We start from the raw sequence: 12,906 nt of genomic DNA on the forward strand, positions 1-12,906 counted from the left end.
ACCTGATGTTTCATCTCATTTACACCATTTACTTACTTTGAGATACAATAATTTAACATGCAGACAAGTGTCCACCTCATTGAAGATGTTGTTGGGCTGGCATCACATTGTCTCTATGATCGTATACAACAATATTGCCCCAGAACCATCAGAGAGGTGGTTGAAATATGTGAACACCCAGATAATTTCAACTGCGATACAGGCTACAACCTCAGTGAACCATGGCTACCTGTTACCAGTACCATCAAAAAGTGATGCTTTACTACTGCCATTCGTTGTCCCTAGCATGGGGCTAAAATAGCATAAAATCTTTTCTTAAATGTATGAGACATAATTGTCTTCTGGATTCAATGGAGTTACATTTGTTTTATTGCTCTCATGTGGTTCAGGAGTTCACTTTTTTTTTTTTTTTTTTTTGTAACAATGTTTGTTCTTTGTAACATTTTGTAGCTCAGTTGTTGTAAATATACCTGCTGAATTACAAATGATAAACTACCCTATGGTTTCCTATGGGCCTTCTCACTCGATTTGTATAGCATAAACCTCAAGAAATTGTTGTGTCTTGTATTGCAGGCTGTTCAAGCATAAATCAAAATATTTGAAATCCTTGTAGATTGTTTTAAATACAGACCTCTTTTTTCTTAACAGCATAAGCATAAAGGTGGCCTCGGAAAGTGTTCAGCATGCTGTAGTGTTCTTTCATCTTTTCCTTCTTTGCTTTGTAGAATGCAGCAAGTGAATGGCGATACTGTACTCTGTAGAATGTAGACTTGGTATTGTAGAAATCCTAAAAAAAGTAATTAAAAATATTTATGCATAAAGAAATATTGGTTGTGGATTTGAAATAGATGACACTGATTAAAATTATTGACAAAATATTTTAAGTAATTAATATATTGTTAAAATAACTGTCATATATTGTTTTTCCAGCCATACTCACCGTAGAGATGGGTCATTTCAAGCCATGGTAGTTTTGTACATCTAAATACTACATGACCTGTTGAGTCCTCAGCCCAAAGACTGGTTAATAATAATAATAATAATAATAATAATAATAATAATAATAATAATAATAATAATAATAATAATTTTATCACTATTATACAGCAAGCTCTCTTTCTACAGGCACATGACCTGCCTGCCCTGCAGACTCACCAACAGAATCCTCACAGTGACAAGTAGAGGCTTTCAAGACCAAGTGGATCACTCCAGTAAAATCAGACAAAGAGGGACTGCATATTCCATTAAAGACCACAGAGAACCGATCTCAGTACTGACAGGCCATCCTACAGGGAGTCTTCCCACTGTCCCTCACAAACAAAAAGAGTACAGGGACCACCAGACCTAAGTGGATGGATGGAAGAAAGCAGGCACGCAGCCAGAAAGTGAAAGCGTACTGAAGAAGTCAAGTCACTGGTGCGAGTTGAACTGAACAAAAGATGACTGCTCATAACTAAAGAAAAAACACCAAAGAATACTAAATGACAGCACAACAGATTAGCTTAATTTGAATCATACTTAACACCCCCTCTCAAAATGATGATCACCCAAATAGTTCTCTTCTTGAGACTGAGAGGTTGCTCAAATACTTCCAATGCTTGACTCTGGGCAATACTTTTGTGAGCACATCCGCTGGGATCTCTTCCATTGCAAGTTGCTTCAGGTTGATAGAGTTTTCCTCACAAAATGACAACACTTATGAATATGCTTTGTGCATGAGTGGAACACAGAATTTTCAGCCAATTTCCATGCTCCTTGATTGTCAGTGTATAAATTGACAGCTGGCAGTAGACTTCTACTAATCTCCACAGACATCCATCGCAGGTGTATTGCCTTCTTGGAGGCATCCCTGAGAGTCATATACCCAGACTCTGTAAACGAAAGCTTAACTGTGCGCTGTTTTCTTGCCTCCCGGGAAATGGAACCTCCACTCATTGTGAAGGCGTATCCGGTGTAGGATCCCCTGTCATCAATGCAGGCAGCCCAGTCAGCATCAACATGACCAGCTAGACTGTCCCCTCTCACAGTGAAAGTAATGCCTGAGTCCAGTCCAAAACACATGTTTTGCAGTCTGCCAATGGCTGGCACCAAGACAGTAAGTGAATTGACTTAGAGCACTGGCTGCGTGAGATATGTTGGGGTGCTTCCCAATAGACAGGTACAGGAGTACATCAACAAACAAGCCCAGTGGCCGCCGTTGATGGTCCAAGTGTCTGTCTTGGATCAAGTGGCATGGAGACTGGGCAGCACGATGGTCACTGCAAGTATCAAGAGACTTCGTCAGGAATCTGTACAGTTCATGATTTTTTTCTGAAATTCCAACATAGACCAGTAATATCATTGACATAATTATCAGCAGTAGATACTCGCATCCCCTAAATTTGGCTTTGTTCCACATTTCCAAAACTCTTAATCGAAATGCTGGTACCAACAGCATCCAGCCTGTTTCAATCCATATAGTGCTTTCTTCATGTGGCAAACTCTGTTTCCCTTCAGTAGCTTGGATAACATTTTTTTGTCAGTTACATCTTCGGTGCCACACTTCCTTTCAATGATGAACTTCAAATCTCTTTCAATGTACTCCGGAACTTCCATCCAAATCTCTTCGTCAACAACGTCATTTGGGAAGGCAGTGGATACGTCAAGCTTTTGTACATGCACCTCACACTGTACTGCATGAGCCGTACCAAGGCCAATAGAACTGAGTTGTGCCTCAGGAGCATAGGTCTTGCCGTTTAGTTATAGAACTATCAGCATCATATTTGTTTCTCAATACTATCTGACTTCTGACAGTTGAACAATTCCTCACTATTGAGAAAAACTCCTCAGCCATCACCTGCATCCACGTTTCTTCATCAGGACGAGAGTTAACGAACTTAATGGAACTTCCACTATGTACACGATATCTGGATGATATCTGACTTTCTCTTCAGTAACCTGCTGCTTCCTATGTCTGCCTGGTTTCCCTATGGAACCTTCTTAGGCCCACCGGGCGTGTGCTTTATCGACATTGTAACTTCATCTGGAACTGGAGCCTCATCAAAGACCAAGAAGTCCAAATTCAGTTCAACATCATCTTGCTGAACTTGAACGTTGGTTGAATCATCCCTGTTCACCACAACGTCAAATGTTTCTTTTCTTTACACATGTTCCTCTGTTCTCTCATCAATGCTCAGATCATTAACAGTCTTGACAATATCGGTCATGTGTTCTATGTGGAAATCTTCATAACGACAACCATCCACTTTTGGAAGCTCTTCAATAACTGCACGTTGTGCGAAATCTACACTCCATGTTTCTCAGGGATCCAAATTCTGAAGACCTTGACTTCATCAAGCCAGTAACAGGTACTTTTTAAAGATGCGTAATCTGTCATCTGAAACGATGAATTGTTTACAGACCCTCAACAGCACAGATATTAACAGATCCTCCAGTAAATGGAGCGACCTTCCAAATCCAAGGAAAATCTGCCAAGTGCTAAGAATGATACAGATATCGATTCCCATAGGCAACCTCAAATATTTCTCCTGAATGAGTAAATTCATAATTCCAATATAATTGGTCCATTGTTGGAAATGATAAAATTTTCCAACTAACTCGTTCTTGGTTGCCACACACACTGGGGCGAAATGCTGACAACCAAGAATGACTTATCTGGAAAATTTATGATGTCCAATAACAGAATAATTATATTGGAATTAAGAGCTAAGAAGTCATGAAATGACAACGTGGTGCCTTCTGCCTGAGAAGGGGACCAGTGCAGAGATCTATAAAGAGTAAACTCCAGCCAACAATTGGATTAGTCATTACCAAGGACTTTCTTGTAGTAAATGGCAGGAGGCAATCCAGATCTCATCATATATTTCTGCAGTATGAACTATTCCGGGCAGAACTCAAGTTGGAAACCTCTGTTGCAGATGCACCAGAGAGAGAGAGAGAAACACTGGCTCACATTCTGAGCCCTTTCCCCTATGGCAAAGGACTGAGAAATTCATGTCATCACAAGATACGATCATTGATTGCAGAAGAACTCCGCAGTAAAGACTTCCATGTACATGAAGAAGTCTGATGTTTGTCTATGACAGGCAGTGCAAGATAGGCTGACATAATTGCCATTAAAGATAATGACAAGTAAGGCTTTTATCAATTTGACCATCCAATTCAAGCACCATGTCGGCTAGCCTACTGAAATCAACATTGAGAAGCTGAACATCTACACACCCACATTACCGTTCTACAAAACCAAATATACCTGAATGAAGTAGAGATTATCAGCCTAATGGTTGGTGCTCGTGGTGCAATACTTGCCTTGTTCATGGAATTCTGGAAGAAGTTTGAGCTGCCTATGAACATCATTGAAAGCAGAGTTACTCACTTTAAGATCTCATTTTTCTGCTTGACATAATTTAAAAACCATATTACTGCTGCATTTTTATAAGATAAAAATTTCTGTAACCTAATACGCTATACTTTGTCCATTGTTGCAACCCTTCATTGCAGGAATTATTGATTCATTCAATAAACATATGATGGGTGTTGCTGCGTTGAATTAACCTAAATTCAGTACTGGTCATAATATGTCAAGTGATGATCTTGCTGTCTTTTCCAGTTTGGTACAGACAGCTGAAAAACAAATAAGTCAGCTTAAGACACAGGCAGAAAAAGCAGATGTTTACACCTTCTTTGAGAAAACTCAGTTTATAACAAACATAAAAGCAAAAGAACTAGATGTGGAGCAGGGAAAATTCAAGTGGGTAGGAAAGTTTTAATATCTAGGAGAATGGATGGAATCAAATATGTCTGAGAAAGAAGCCTTCATGCCACGTATGAATAAAATGGAACCAAGGGTGTCTACGAAAAAGATCAATATCATTGAATGCGAAGTTAAGACGCTACTGCATCGTCGTTCATCCAGAGGCCCTCAATGCAGTGGGAGTGTCTTCGAATGAACAAAAAAGGCCTTATTCAGAAACTTGAAATCAAAGAAAGATTTTGAGAAAATCTTGGGCACCATCAAAGACAACGGTGAAGACAGCACAACCACAAGCACAAACTCTCTATGGTCACATGATAAGAATGAACCCTACAATGTCAACCAAGTACTGGATCTTCTCCTACTTCCAACATAAGAAGACAAAAGGGGCCTCGTTCCTTGAGCTAGAACAAGTTATGCACACAGGAGTGCAACTCTCTTCTTAGGAAGGAACTTCAAGACCACAAAAGTTTCCAATAAAAGCGAAAGTTGGAAACAGGGAGAGAAAGGAACAACCATCAGCAACGAATGGAGAAGTACCGGGCAAACGTTAAAATGTAGGGAAGGAGACAATTGAAATGACGTGGTCATTAGTTGGCTGAAACAACAATAACTGGTAAAACAAATGAGTGATGGAGACTATTAGGAAAAGAAGACTGAAATACCATGGACACCTCTTCAGAATAGGTGGAAAGGAATTGGAAAAGCAAATCTTTCAGATACTTGATAGCAGATCTAAGCTTTAATAGATAAGTAAAATTAAAAATCCACCTTTTAAATACTAATATTAAACTAAACAAGTTATAACATTTACTTCGAATTAGTTTCAATGCTGGTGAGCGTCATCTTCAGCCAGATATGAGAACAGGCAATCGTAAATAAACATATTATTATTATATCAATGCACATATAAACACTCTTAACATGGGACTTTTGATGCCCCTAAAAGTATCTGGAGAAAACTTCAAATAATCACAATTTCAAACAGGAAGATTTCAAGACTTCAAGACTCATATTTGGCTGAAGATGACGCTCACCAGCATTGAAACTAGTTCCAAGTAAATGTTATAACTGTTACGGTGTAACGCAATTTACTCTACCCTGTGAACCTATTTTGAACTGGCAATATCGCCGTAGAAAATTTTAATCTTTCTATATGTCTAAGCGGACGGATTCCCTCGTACTACTACGTGCTTTGGTGATACTAATCGAACTTATTTATAATTCTTATTGTGGACTTATGGCAACGTCTTTGGATTATCGCATTTCTGAATTGTACAGACTGTTTCATTTCTCTTACAATATGTGCTGCAATCTTCTGCCAGACACCCACAATGAGTTTCCCCTCCCCTAGCGCGCTTCTACCTATCAGAGCGCGGCTACTTCCTCATGGAGAAAACCTCGCCATTTTGTCCCCGACAGTACGCATTGAGAAGTCATGGCAGGCGGTTGTGTTAATTGGAGGCTTAAGATGTTGGCGTCAGGTTGGAGTGAAGACCCCGGCTGAGAGTCTTAAGATGTGGGTTTTAAACCCAAATTACTTTGTCTCCTGCATCGTCCTATTATGATACTTTTCGACTAATTCTGACCTGGGAAAAGCAAACTCATCATGAAGGATCTGTAAGTATGTGAGGAACCAGCTCATCATGGCTAAGCGTCAGCTTCACCCAAGTAAGTGGCTTCATCATTTGGCAAGTTATATCCTGTGAATATGAAACGGCAAGGAAATTCGTGTGATTCGTGACTTGAAAATTAACTCCTTCAAGGTGGAATTTCGTGAAAATAATTATTTTGGAAATTACTAGCAGAGGGACGTGTGTTAAATTCTAATAATATAATTATTGGTATGTAACAACTACAAAAATGAGGAAAACCTTTTAAAATTAACTATCATTTTCACCCGTTAATGAACTTCATTGATCATGTAAATTCAAATTGTGTCTGGCACTTAATGCCATTTATACTGCGTGAGGTTCCGCAGAAGCATATAATTCTGGTTTCCTTGGTTTAAAATGGATAACCTTGCTTCTATTTTCTGGTATTTTAAACTTTGGTGTTTCCTGATTTTATTTTGTTTCTGGCCTTTGTTGTGCTTGTACTATGTTTGGTTTGGCGGGCGGATGTTTTTGTTGCTATGGTAACGATTTGTTTTCGGGAGATGATGGTGATTGTTGCCTGATGGTTGTTTTGCGTGTTTTATTGTGGAGCTGGAGTTTGCTTAAGAATTTCCGCTTTCGGTGGAAAATTTATTTGCTCCTCACTTGATCTCTTACGGTTTTCTCCCTTTTCCCCTTGTTTACTGTGTGTGTTTTCCGTGCGCTAATCTTATTTGACCCCTCGTAGTTTATTAATTTGGCTAGAGTTCTATGCTCCTGCGAAGCCTCCTCTTATTAAGAAGGTGCAATGAAACTCGTTGATTGAGTGGCTTTCCCTAGGTTTAATACGTTAGTTTTAATTTCATTTTAGTTAGTCTAACAAACGGGCCCCGTTTAAACCTTCTGTGAACAATTTAAGTTTTAATTCGAATCATTTTCTGTTATTATAGTAAGGTTATCAAGGTGTACTGTTTCTGGTAATGATTTAGTGTCTTTAATTAGTACAACCTTCTGTTTTTAAACTAATGATTTGCATCAGTATCATTTTCTGAAAAGGACTACGTTTTTCAGTTTCATCCGTGTATTTTCTATTATTCACTAATTGTTTTGAACTACTTAAAATACTTTTATTCCCTCAGATAGGACGATGTTCTTTTGGTTTCATGTTAAGTTTTCATTCTTTAATTAAAAGTTTATTTCATTGAAACCAGTGTCTCCTTTATTATTTGTGTGGTTCAGCGCCGAAACAAGGAATTTTTATCCATTTCCTCTGGGAGTTTTATTTGGGCCTTCCTGGGTAAGTAACTGTCGGATGTAATTTTCCTATCCTTGTGACTGATTTCCTTGTTTTGTTTAATAAACTTTGTTTATTTAACACCGGTTTATAGGTAGTACCGACCGGTGCATGTTTGCTAACCGCTAGTGTAGTGCCTTACTGCGCTGGTGGTTTAGTAAAGTGGTAGCAGAAAGCTCTGGTTGTCTTTTTTCTTGAGGGCGCTGCTAACCATTGTCATTCTTTCCCCTTTTTCCCCTGGGTTATTGTACTTGTGATGGCGTTGAAGCACTGGATTATGAAGGTTGACTATGTATGATAATTATATGCATAATTGTGAAAAGAAGTGCAAGTATCTTTCCTAATTCTTTTGAACTCTGTTTCATGTTAATTCATCATGTCCCGAGCGGTGTTGTTTCCATATCATTTGCGGAAAGCTGAACTCCTGTATGAGCTCCAGGTTCGTGGCTTGGAGACTGACGGCACTGCTACTGAATGTGCAGCTCGTTTGTCATCCCATCTCCAGGTTCCGATTGATCTTTCTAAGGTAGAAGTTAACAACTCCGGTGAGTCCATTCTTGAGATTAAAAGTAACGTAGAGGAGATTCAATCCTTCAGAAATGAATTTATTGAGGTGACGCCTACCAAGGCCCAAGTAGATCGGCTCAAGGCTAGATCATTCCACTATTGTGGGCGGATTCAAGACCTTTTAACCATTAAACCTGCTGCAGAAAATGTTAGTGAGTTAACACGTTTGTTGTGTCTCGCCTCTAGTATCTCAACTGAGTTAGACCTGATGTTAGCGTGTAGAGAGGTAGAAAGGTTATCTGAGGTTGACAGGCAAGGTCCTTTATGTCCTAACCCTAATAACCATCCTAACCGAGTTGCTTCCAATACTAATGAACAAGAGTCTACCTGTGGTTCTACTTCTGTGTTAGAAAGCCTTATCTCTAAGTTAAACGTTAGCCCTTCTCATAATTCCCTTAAGGAACTGTTTAACGGAGTTAAGAATTTTACTGTGAATTCGATCGAAGAAACCTTAAGATTCCTAAGATTCCTCGTAGAAATCAAGGAATCCGCTTGTGTATACTCTGTTGACGATCTGGGTATGTATAGAGCCTTATTTTCCCATTGCGAAGGTATTTTAAAGAGAGAAATTTCTGAGGCTATTTCTCAGAGGTGTAAAATTGATAATTTTCATGAATTAATTCTTGATAAATTTATTCCCTCCTTAGCCCTTCAGAGTCTCATTCCACAGCATTGCTTCAGGACTCAGTACCTTCATGAAAACTTACTAACATACATTGTGGATGTGAAATTCTTTTGTAAGGTGTTCCGAATTACGGTCCCTGAAGAAGAAATGGTGACTCGTATAATAAAAGGGATATCTCCTGCCTATCGGTCTTACCTTTCCCTCACGAGATGTCCTACTAATTTCAGTGAACTAGAGGCCGCGTGTTCCTTTGCAGAAGATGTAAAGCATGGAGACGCGTCCAGATCGGTACACCTACCTCCCCCTATTTATCCCAGTTATCCAGTGGGTCCTAAAACTGGTAATGGTTCTAATTTTAAAGCATGTTTTATATGTGGTTCTGTCGAGCATCTCAGGAATTCTTGCCCTTCCAAGAACAGGAAACTGGATATTTGTTGCTATTTGTGTGGTTCTCGGCAACATTCCAAGAATTCCTGCCCTAACTCCTTCCATAGACGTAGCAAATGACAAAAGGGTAATGGTAAACTATCTGCATTTCAAAATTCTGTGAATTCAAACAATGTGAATGAAGTTCTCTGTCCCCCCGAATGTAATAAAATATATGGGCTCGTTTCTTCCCATGGTGCTTTCACTAAGGTGGAAATAAATAATGAAGCTGTCCTTGCATTGGTGGATTCGGGTAGTATGGTGAATTTGATTGATTTTGATTGGTATAATCGCCTGAAGAGTGCCTGTAAATTTTCTGAATTGCAACCCGTTAGCGTTAAATGTGTTGCAGCTAATGGTAACAAATTGGATATTTTAGGAACTGTGAGAGTAAAACTAAGAATAGGAAATTTCACTTGGAAAGTTACCTTCCTAGTGGCATCCCAACTACCCTGCAATGTAATTTTAGGATCTGGATTCTTGTCAAAAACGGGATTAGTCCTTGATCTTCAAGACAAAATGTTCTTTTTTAAATTTTCCCCCACCTGTAAATTTAAATTGATTGAGAGTTCTAGGGGTACCCTTAATGTCTCTTGTGTATCTGGGTCTGAACCAGATGAAAGTTGTGGTATTGAAAACTTAAAACTCGATCATTTAAGTAAAGAAAAGGCTGAGGTAATCCGTGGTCTCTGCAGTGAATTTCCTGAAGTTTTCACCAGTAAATTAGGGTTAACTAACGTTCTTGAATATGATATCGAACTAACTGATACCAAACCTGTGAGGTCTCCCCCGTATAGACTCTCTCCTCCACGTATGTTGGAATTAAAAAAGATTATTGAGAAGATGCTCGCGGAAGGGGTTATCCGTCCTTCTACCTCTCCATATGCCTCTCCTGTTTTCCTTGTACCCAAGCCCTCTGGTGGCTTCCGTGCTGTTTTGGACTATAGGAAATTAAACCAGAAAGTGGTTCTTCAGTCTATTCCGTTACCTGACCTGCACACCTGCTTTGGGTGGTTTTCTGGGGCAAAGTTTTTCACAGTACTGGACCTTAACCAGGCCTACTATCAGATTCCTTTATCTAAGCGGTCGATACCTCTTACTGCCTTCATTACTGACTGGAATTTGTATGAATTTCTCCGGCTCCCGTTCGGTTTAAATTCTGGGGCTGGTGTTCTCACTCGTTTGCTTGATTCTATCTTTTCTGATATCAAATTTAAATGCGTTTTTAACTATCTTGATGATGTCCTTATATATTCTAAAACCTTTGAGGAACATGTGACCCATGTTCGGGAAGTTCTTGAGCGCTTGAGGAAAGCTGGCCTCACCGTTAAGCTATCTAAGGTAGCCTTTGCCCAACCGAGTATGTCCTTCCTTGGGCACGTTGTGTCTTCAGACGGAGTTTCCGTTGATCAATCCAGGACACAGGCCATTCGTGAGTTCCAGCCTCCTAAAGATGTCAAAGGCATTGCCCGTTTTGTGGGAATGGTTAACTTTTTCAGAAAATTTATTCCCAATTTCGCTGAGGTAGCTGCTCCTCTCAATCATTTAAGGCGGAAGGATGTGAAGTTCTTCTGGGGTCCTCTTCAACAGGAAGCTTTTGAAAAATTGAAACTTGCTCTGTCGAACGCCCCTGTTTTGGCCATACCTGATTTTTCTAAACGCTTTATTGTTCAGACCGACGCATCTGGAAAGGCTATTGCTGGTGTTCTCCTGCAAGAGTACGAGGATGGACGCAGACCTGTTGCATATGCCTCCCGTGTCCTAACTGATCTTGAGAGTAAATACTCTGTTTACGAGCTGGAGTGTCTTGCAGTCCTGTTTGCCCTCGAAAAGTTTCGGCCATTTGTTGAACATGTAAATTTTGACCTGGAGACAGATAATCAGGCGTTGTCGTGGGTTTTGAACCGGCCCAAAAGAACTGGGAGGATCACTCGATGGGCACTTAGAATTTCTGCCTTTAATTTTAAAGTTAAGCATATCAGAGGTACTGATAATGTCATCGCCGATAGTCTAAGCAGAATGTTTGATGGGGAACCTTGTCCTAAGGAAAAATCTGATGTTGTAAATTTTGATGAAAGTAATGTCGTTGGAGTTAGTGCCATCCTTACTAATCTACCTTTACTTTACCATGAATTTGAAGATCATCAGAAATCTGACCCGGAATTAAGTGAGATCATCGACAAAATTAATAATGGAACTCTTGTGAAGCCTTACTCTCTTGTCAAGGGGGTCCTGTGTTGTAAGGTTCGAGGAGACCATAGTTTCAAAATTGTTGTGCCCAAGGTGCTAATACCGACTATCTTCAAGTATTATCACTACTGTCCAATCGGAGGTCATTTAGGTGTGTTCAAGACAAGGCAGAAGATTAGGCAGTTTTTCATTTGGAAAAGGATGGACTGTGACATCAGAAACATGATTAAGTCATGTAAAATTTGTGCCATCAGTAAACCTAGTTTGAACAACCGTGTAGGTTTGTTATCATCCTCACAAGCCTCTCGCCCGATGGAGCGACTATTCATAGACTACGTGGGACCAATGGTTCGATCTTCTCAGGGAAACACTCATATCTTTGTGTGTGTCGATGCGTTCTCACGGTTCACTTGGATCTTGCCTACTAGGTCTACCACTTCTCGGACTACTATTAACTGTCTAAATTATATCTTTGCTTCTTTCGGCCCTCCCAAGTTCCTTGTTTCTGATAATGCCAGTGCTTTCACTAGTCATCTGTTTAAAAGATACCTTTTTGAGTTGGGTATCTCACATGTCACAACCACTCCTTATTATCCAAACCCATCTTATGCTGAAAGAGTAAATAGGAATTTGAAGTCTGCGCTGATAGCCTATCATCACCATAATCAATCTAAGTGGGACTCCTGTTTGCATTGGTTAGCTCATGCTTTCAACTCTGCAATTCATGAGTCTCATGGAAAAACGCCCATGTCCCTTATGTTTTCTTACACTCCATATTCCCCAATGTCAAATGTGCTTGCCATCGATGATCTTTTGCCTGATCTCTCTAAACCACATGATGTTCGGAAGGTTTGGGATGAAGCAAAGAAAAACCTGTCCGTGTCATATGAGAAAGCCAAGAAAAGGTACAATTTGGGTAGGAAATCAAATAGAGTGAAGGTTGGCGATTCAGTCTTCATTAAATGTTATCCCATCAGTAAAGCTGTTAATAAATTTTCAGCCAAACTGGCACCTAGGTATCAAGGTCCTTGCACCGTATTACAATTTCTGTCCCCGGTATCTATGTTAGTGAGTGACCCGGTTGCTAAAAGAATTAGGCGTGTCCATCTATCTCAAATTAAACCTGGTTGATGTACAGTACTGTTCTACTATTTCCCTTCCTTTGGGGTTTCTGTTTTGTCAAGCACCTGGGGTGCTAGAAACAACATACAACTGAGGACTGCATTTCAGTGAGCTAATTAAACTATTAACACGTTACCGTTTATTGTAAGTGTACTTGGCAGTTTCATTTAGGTACACGTTTCTGTGACTTTGGAACCTAAGGTTGTTATGCTTCTATTTGTTTTGGTACTGCTGATGTTTCAGGTGTGAACATGGTGGTTTGGTGGTGTGTGGAATTTATCACATGTCTGTTTCTTGGGGTTTGTTACCAATAAATTTCCTGAGCTGTACACCT

The 12,906-nt window shown here is 39.7% G+C and overlaps 1 protein-coding gene across 1 annotated transcript in view; it reads right to left on the reverse strand.

Moving 5' to 3' along the window:
• Positions 1-12,906, reverse strand: part of LOC136880918 (leucine-rich repeat-containing protein 9) — a 130,196-nt gene that overhangs the window by 59,431 nt on the left and 57,859 nt on the right. The window contains exon 5 of the mRNA XM_067153446.2: positions 632-787. Coding sequence (XP_067009547.2) covers positions 632-787 — 156 coding nt within the window. The remainder of the gene's footprint in view (positions 1-631; positions 788-12,906) is intronic.

The sequence above is a fragment of the Anabrus simplex genome, chromosome 9 (genome assembly GCF_040414725.1).
Source record: "Anabrus simplex isolate iqAnaSimp1 chromosome 9, ASM4041472v1, whole genome shotgun sequence".
In the NCBI taxonomy this organism is placed as follows: domain Eukaryota; kingdom Metazoa; phylum Arthropoda; class Insecta; order Orthoptera; family Tettigoniidae; genus Anabrus; species Anabrus simplex.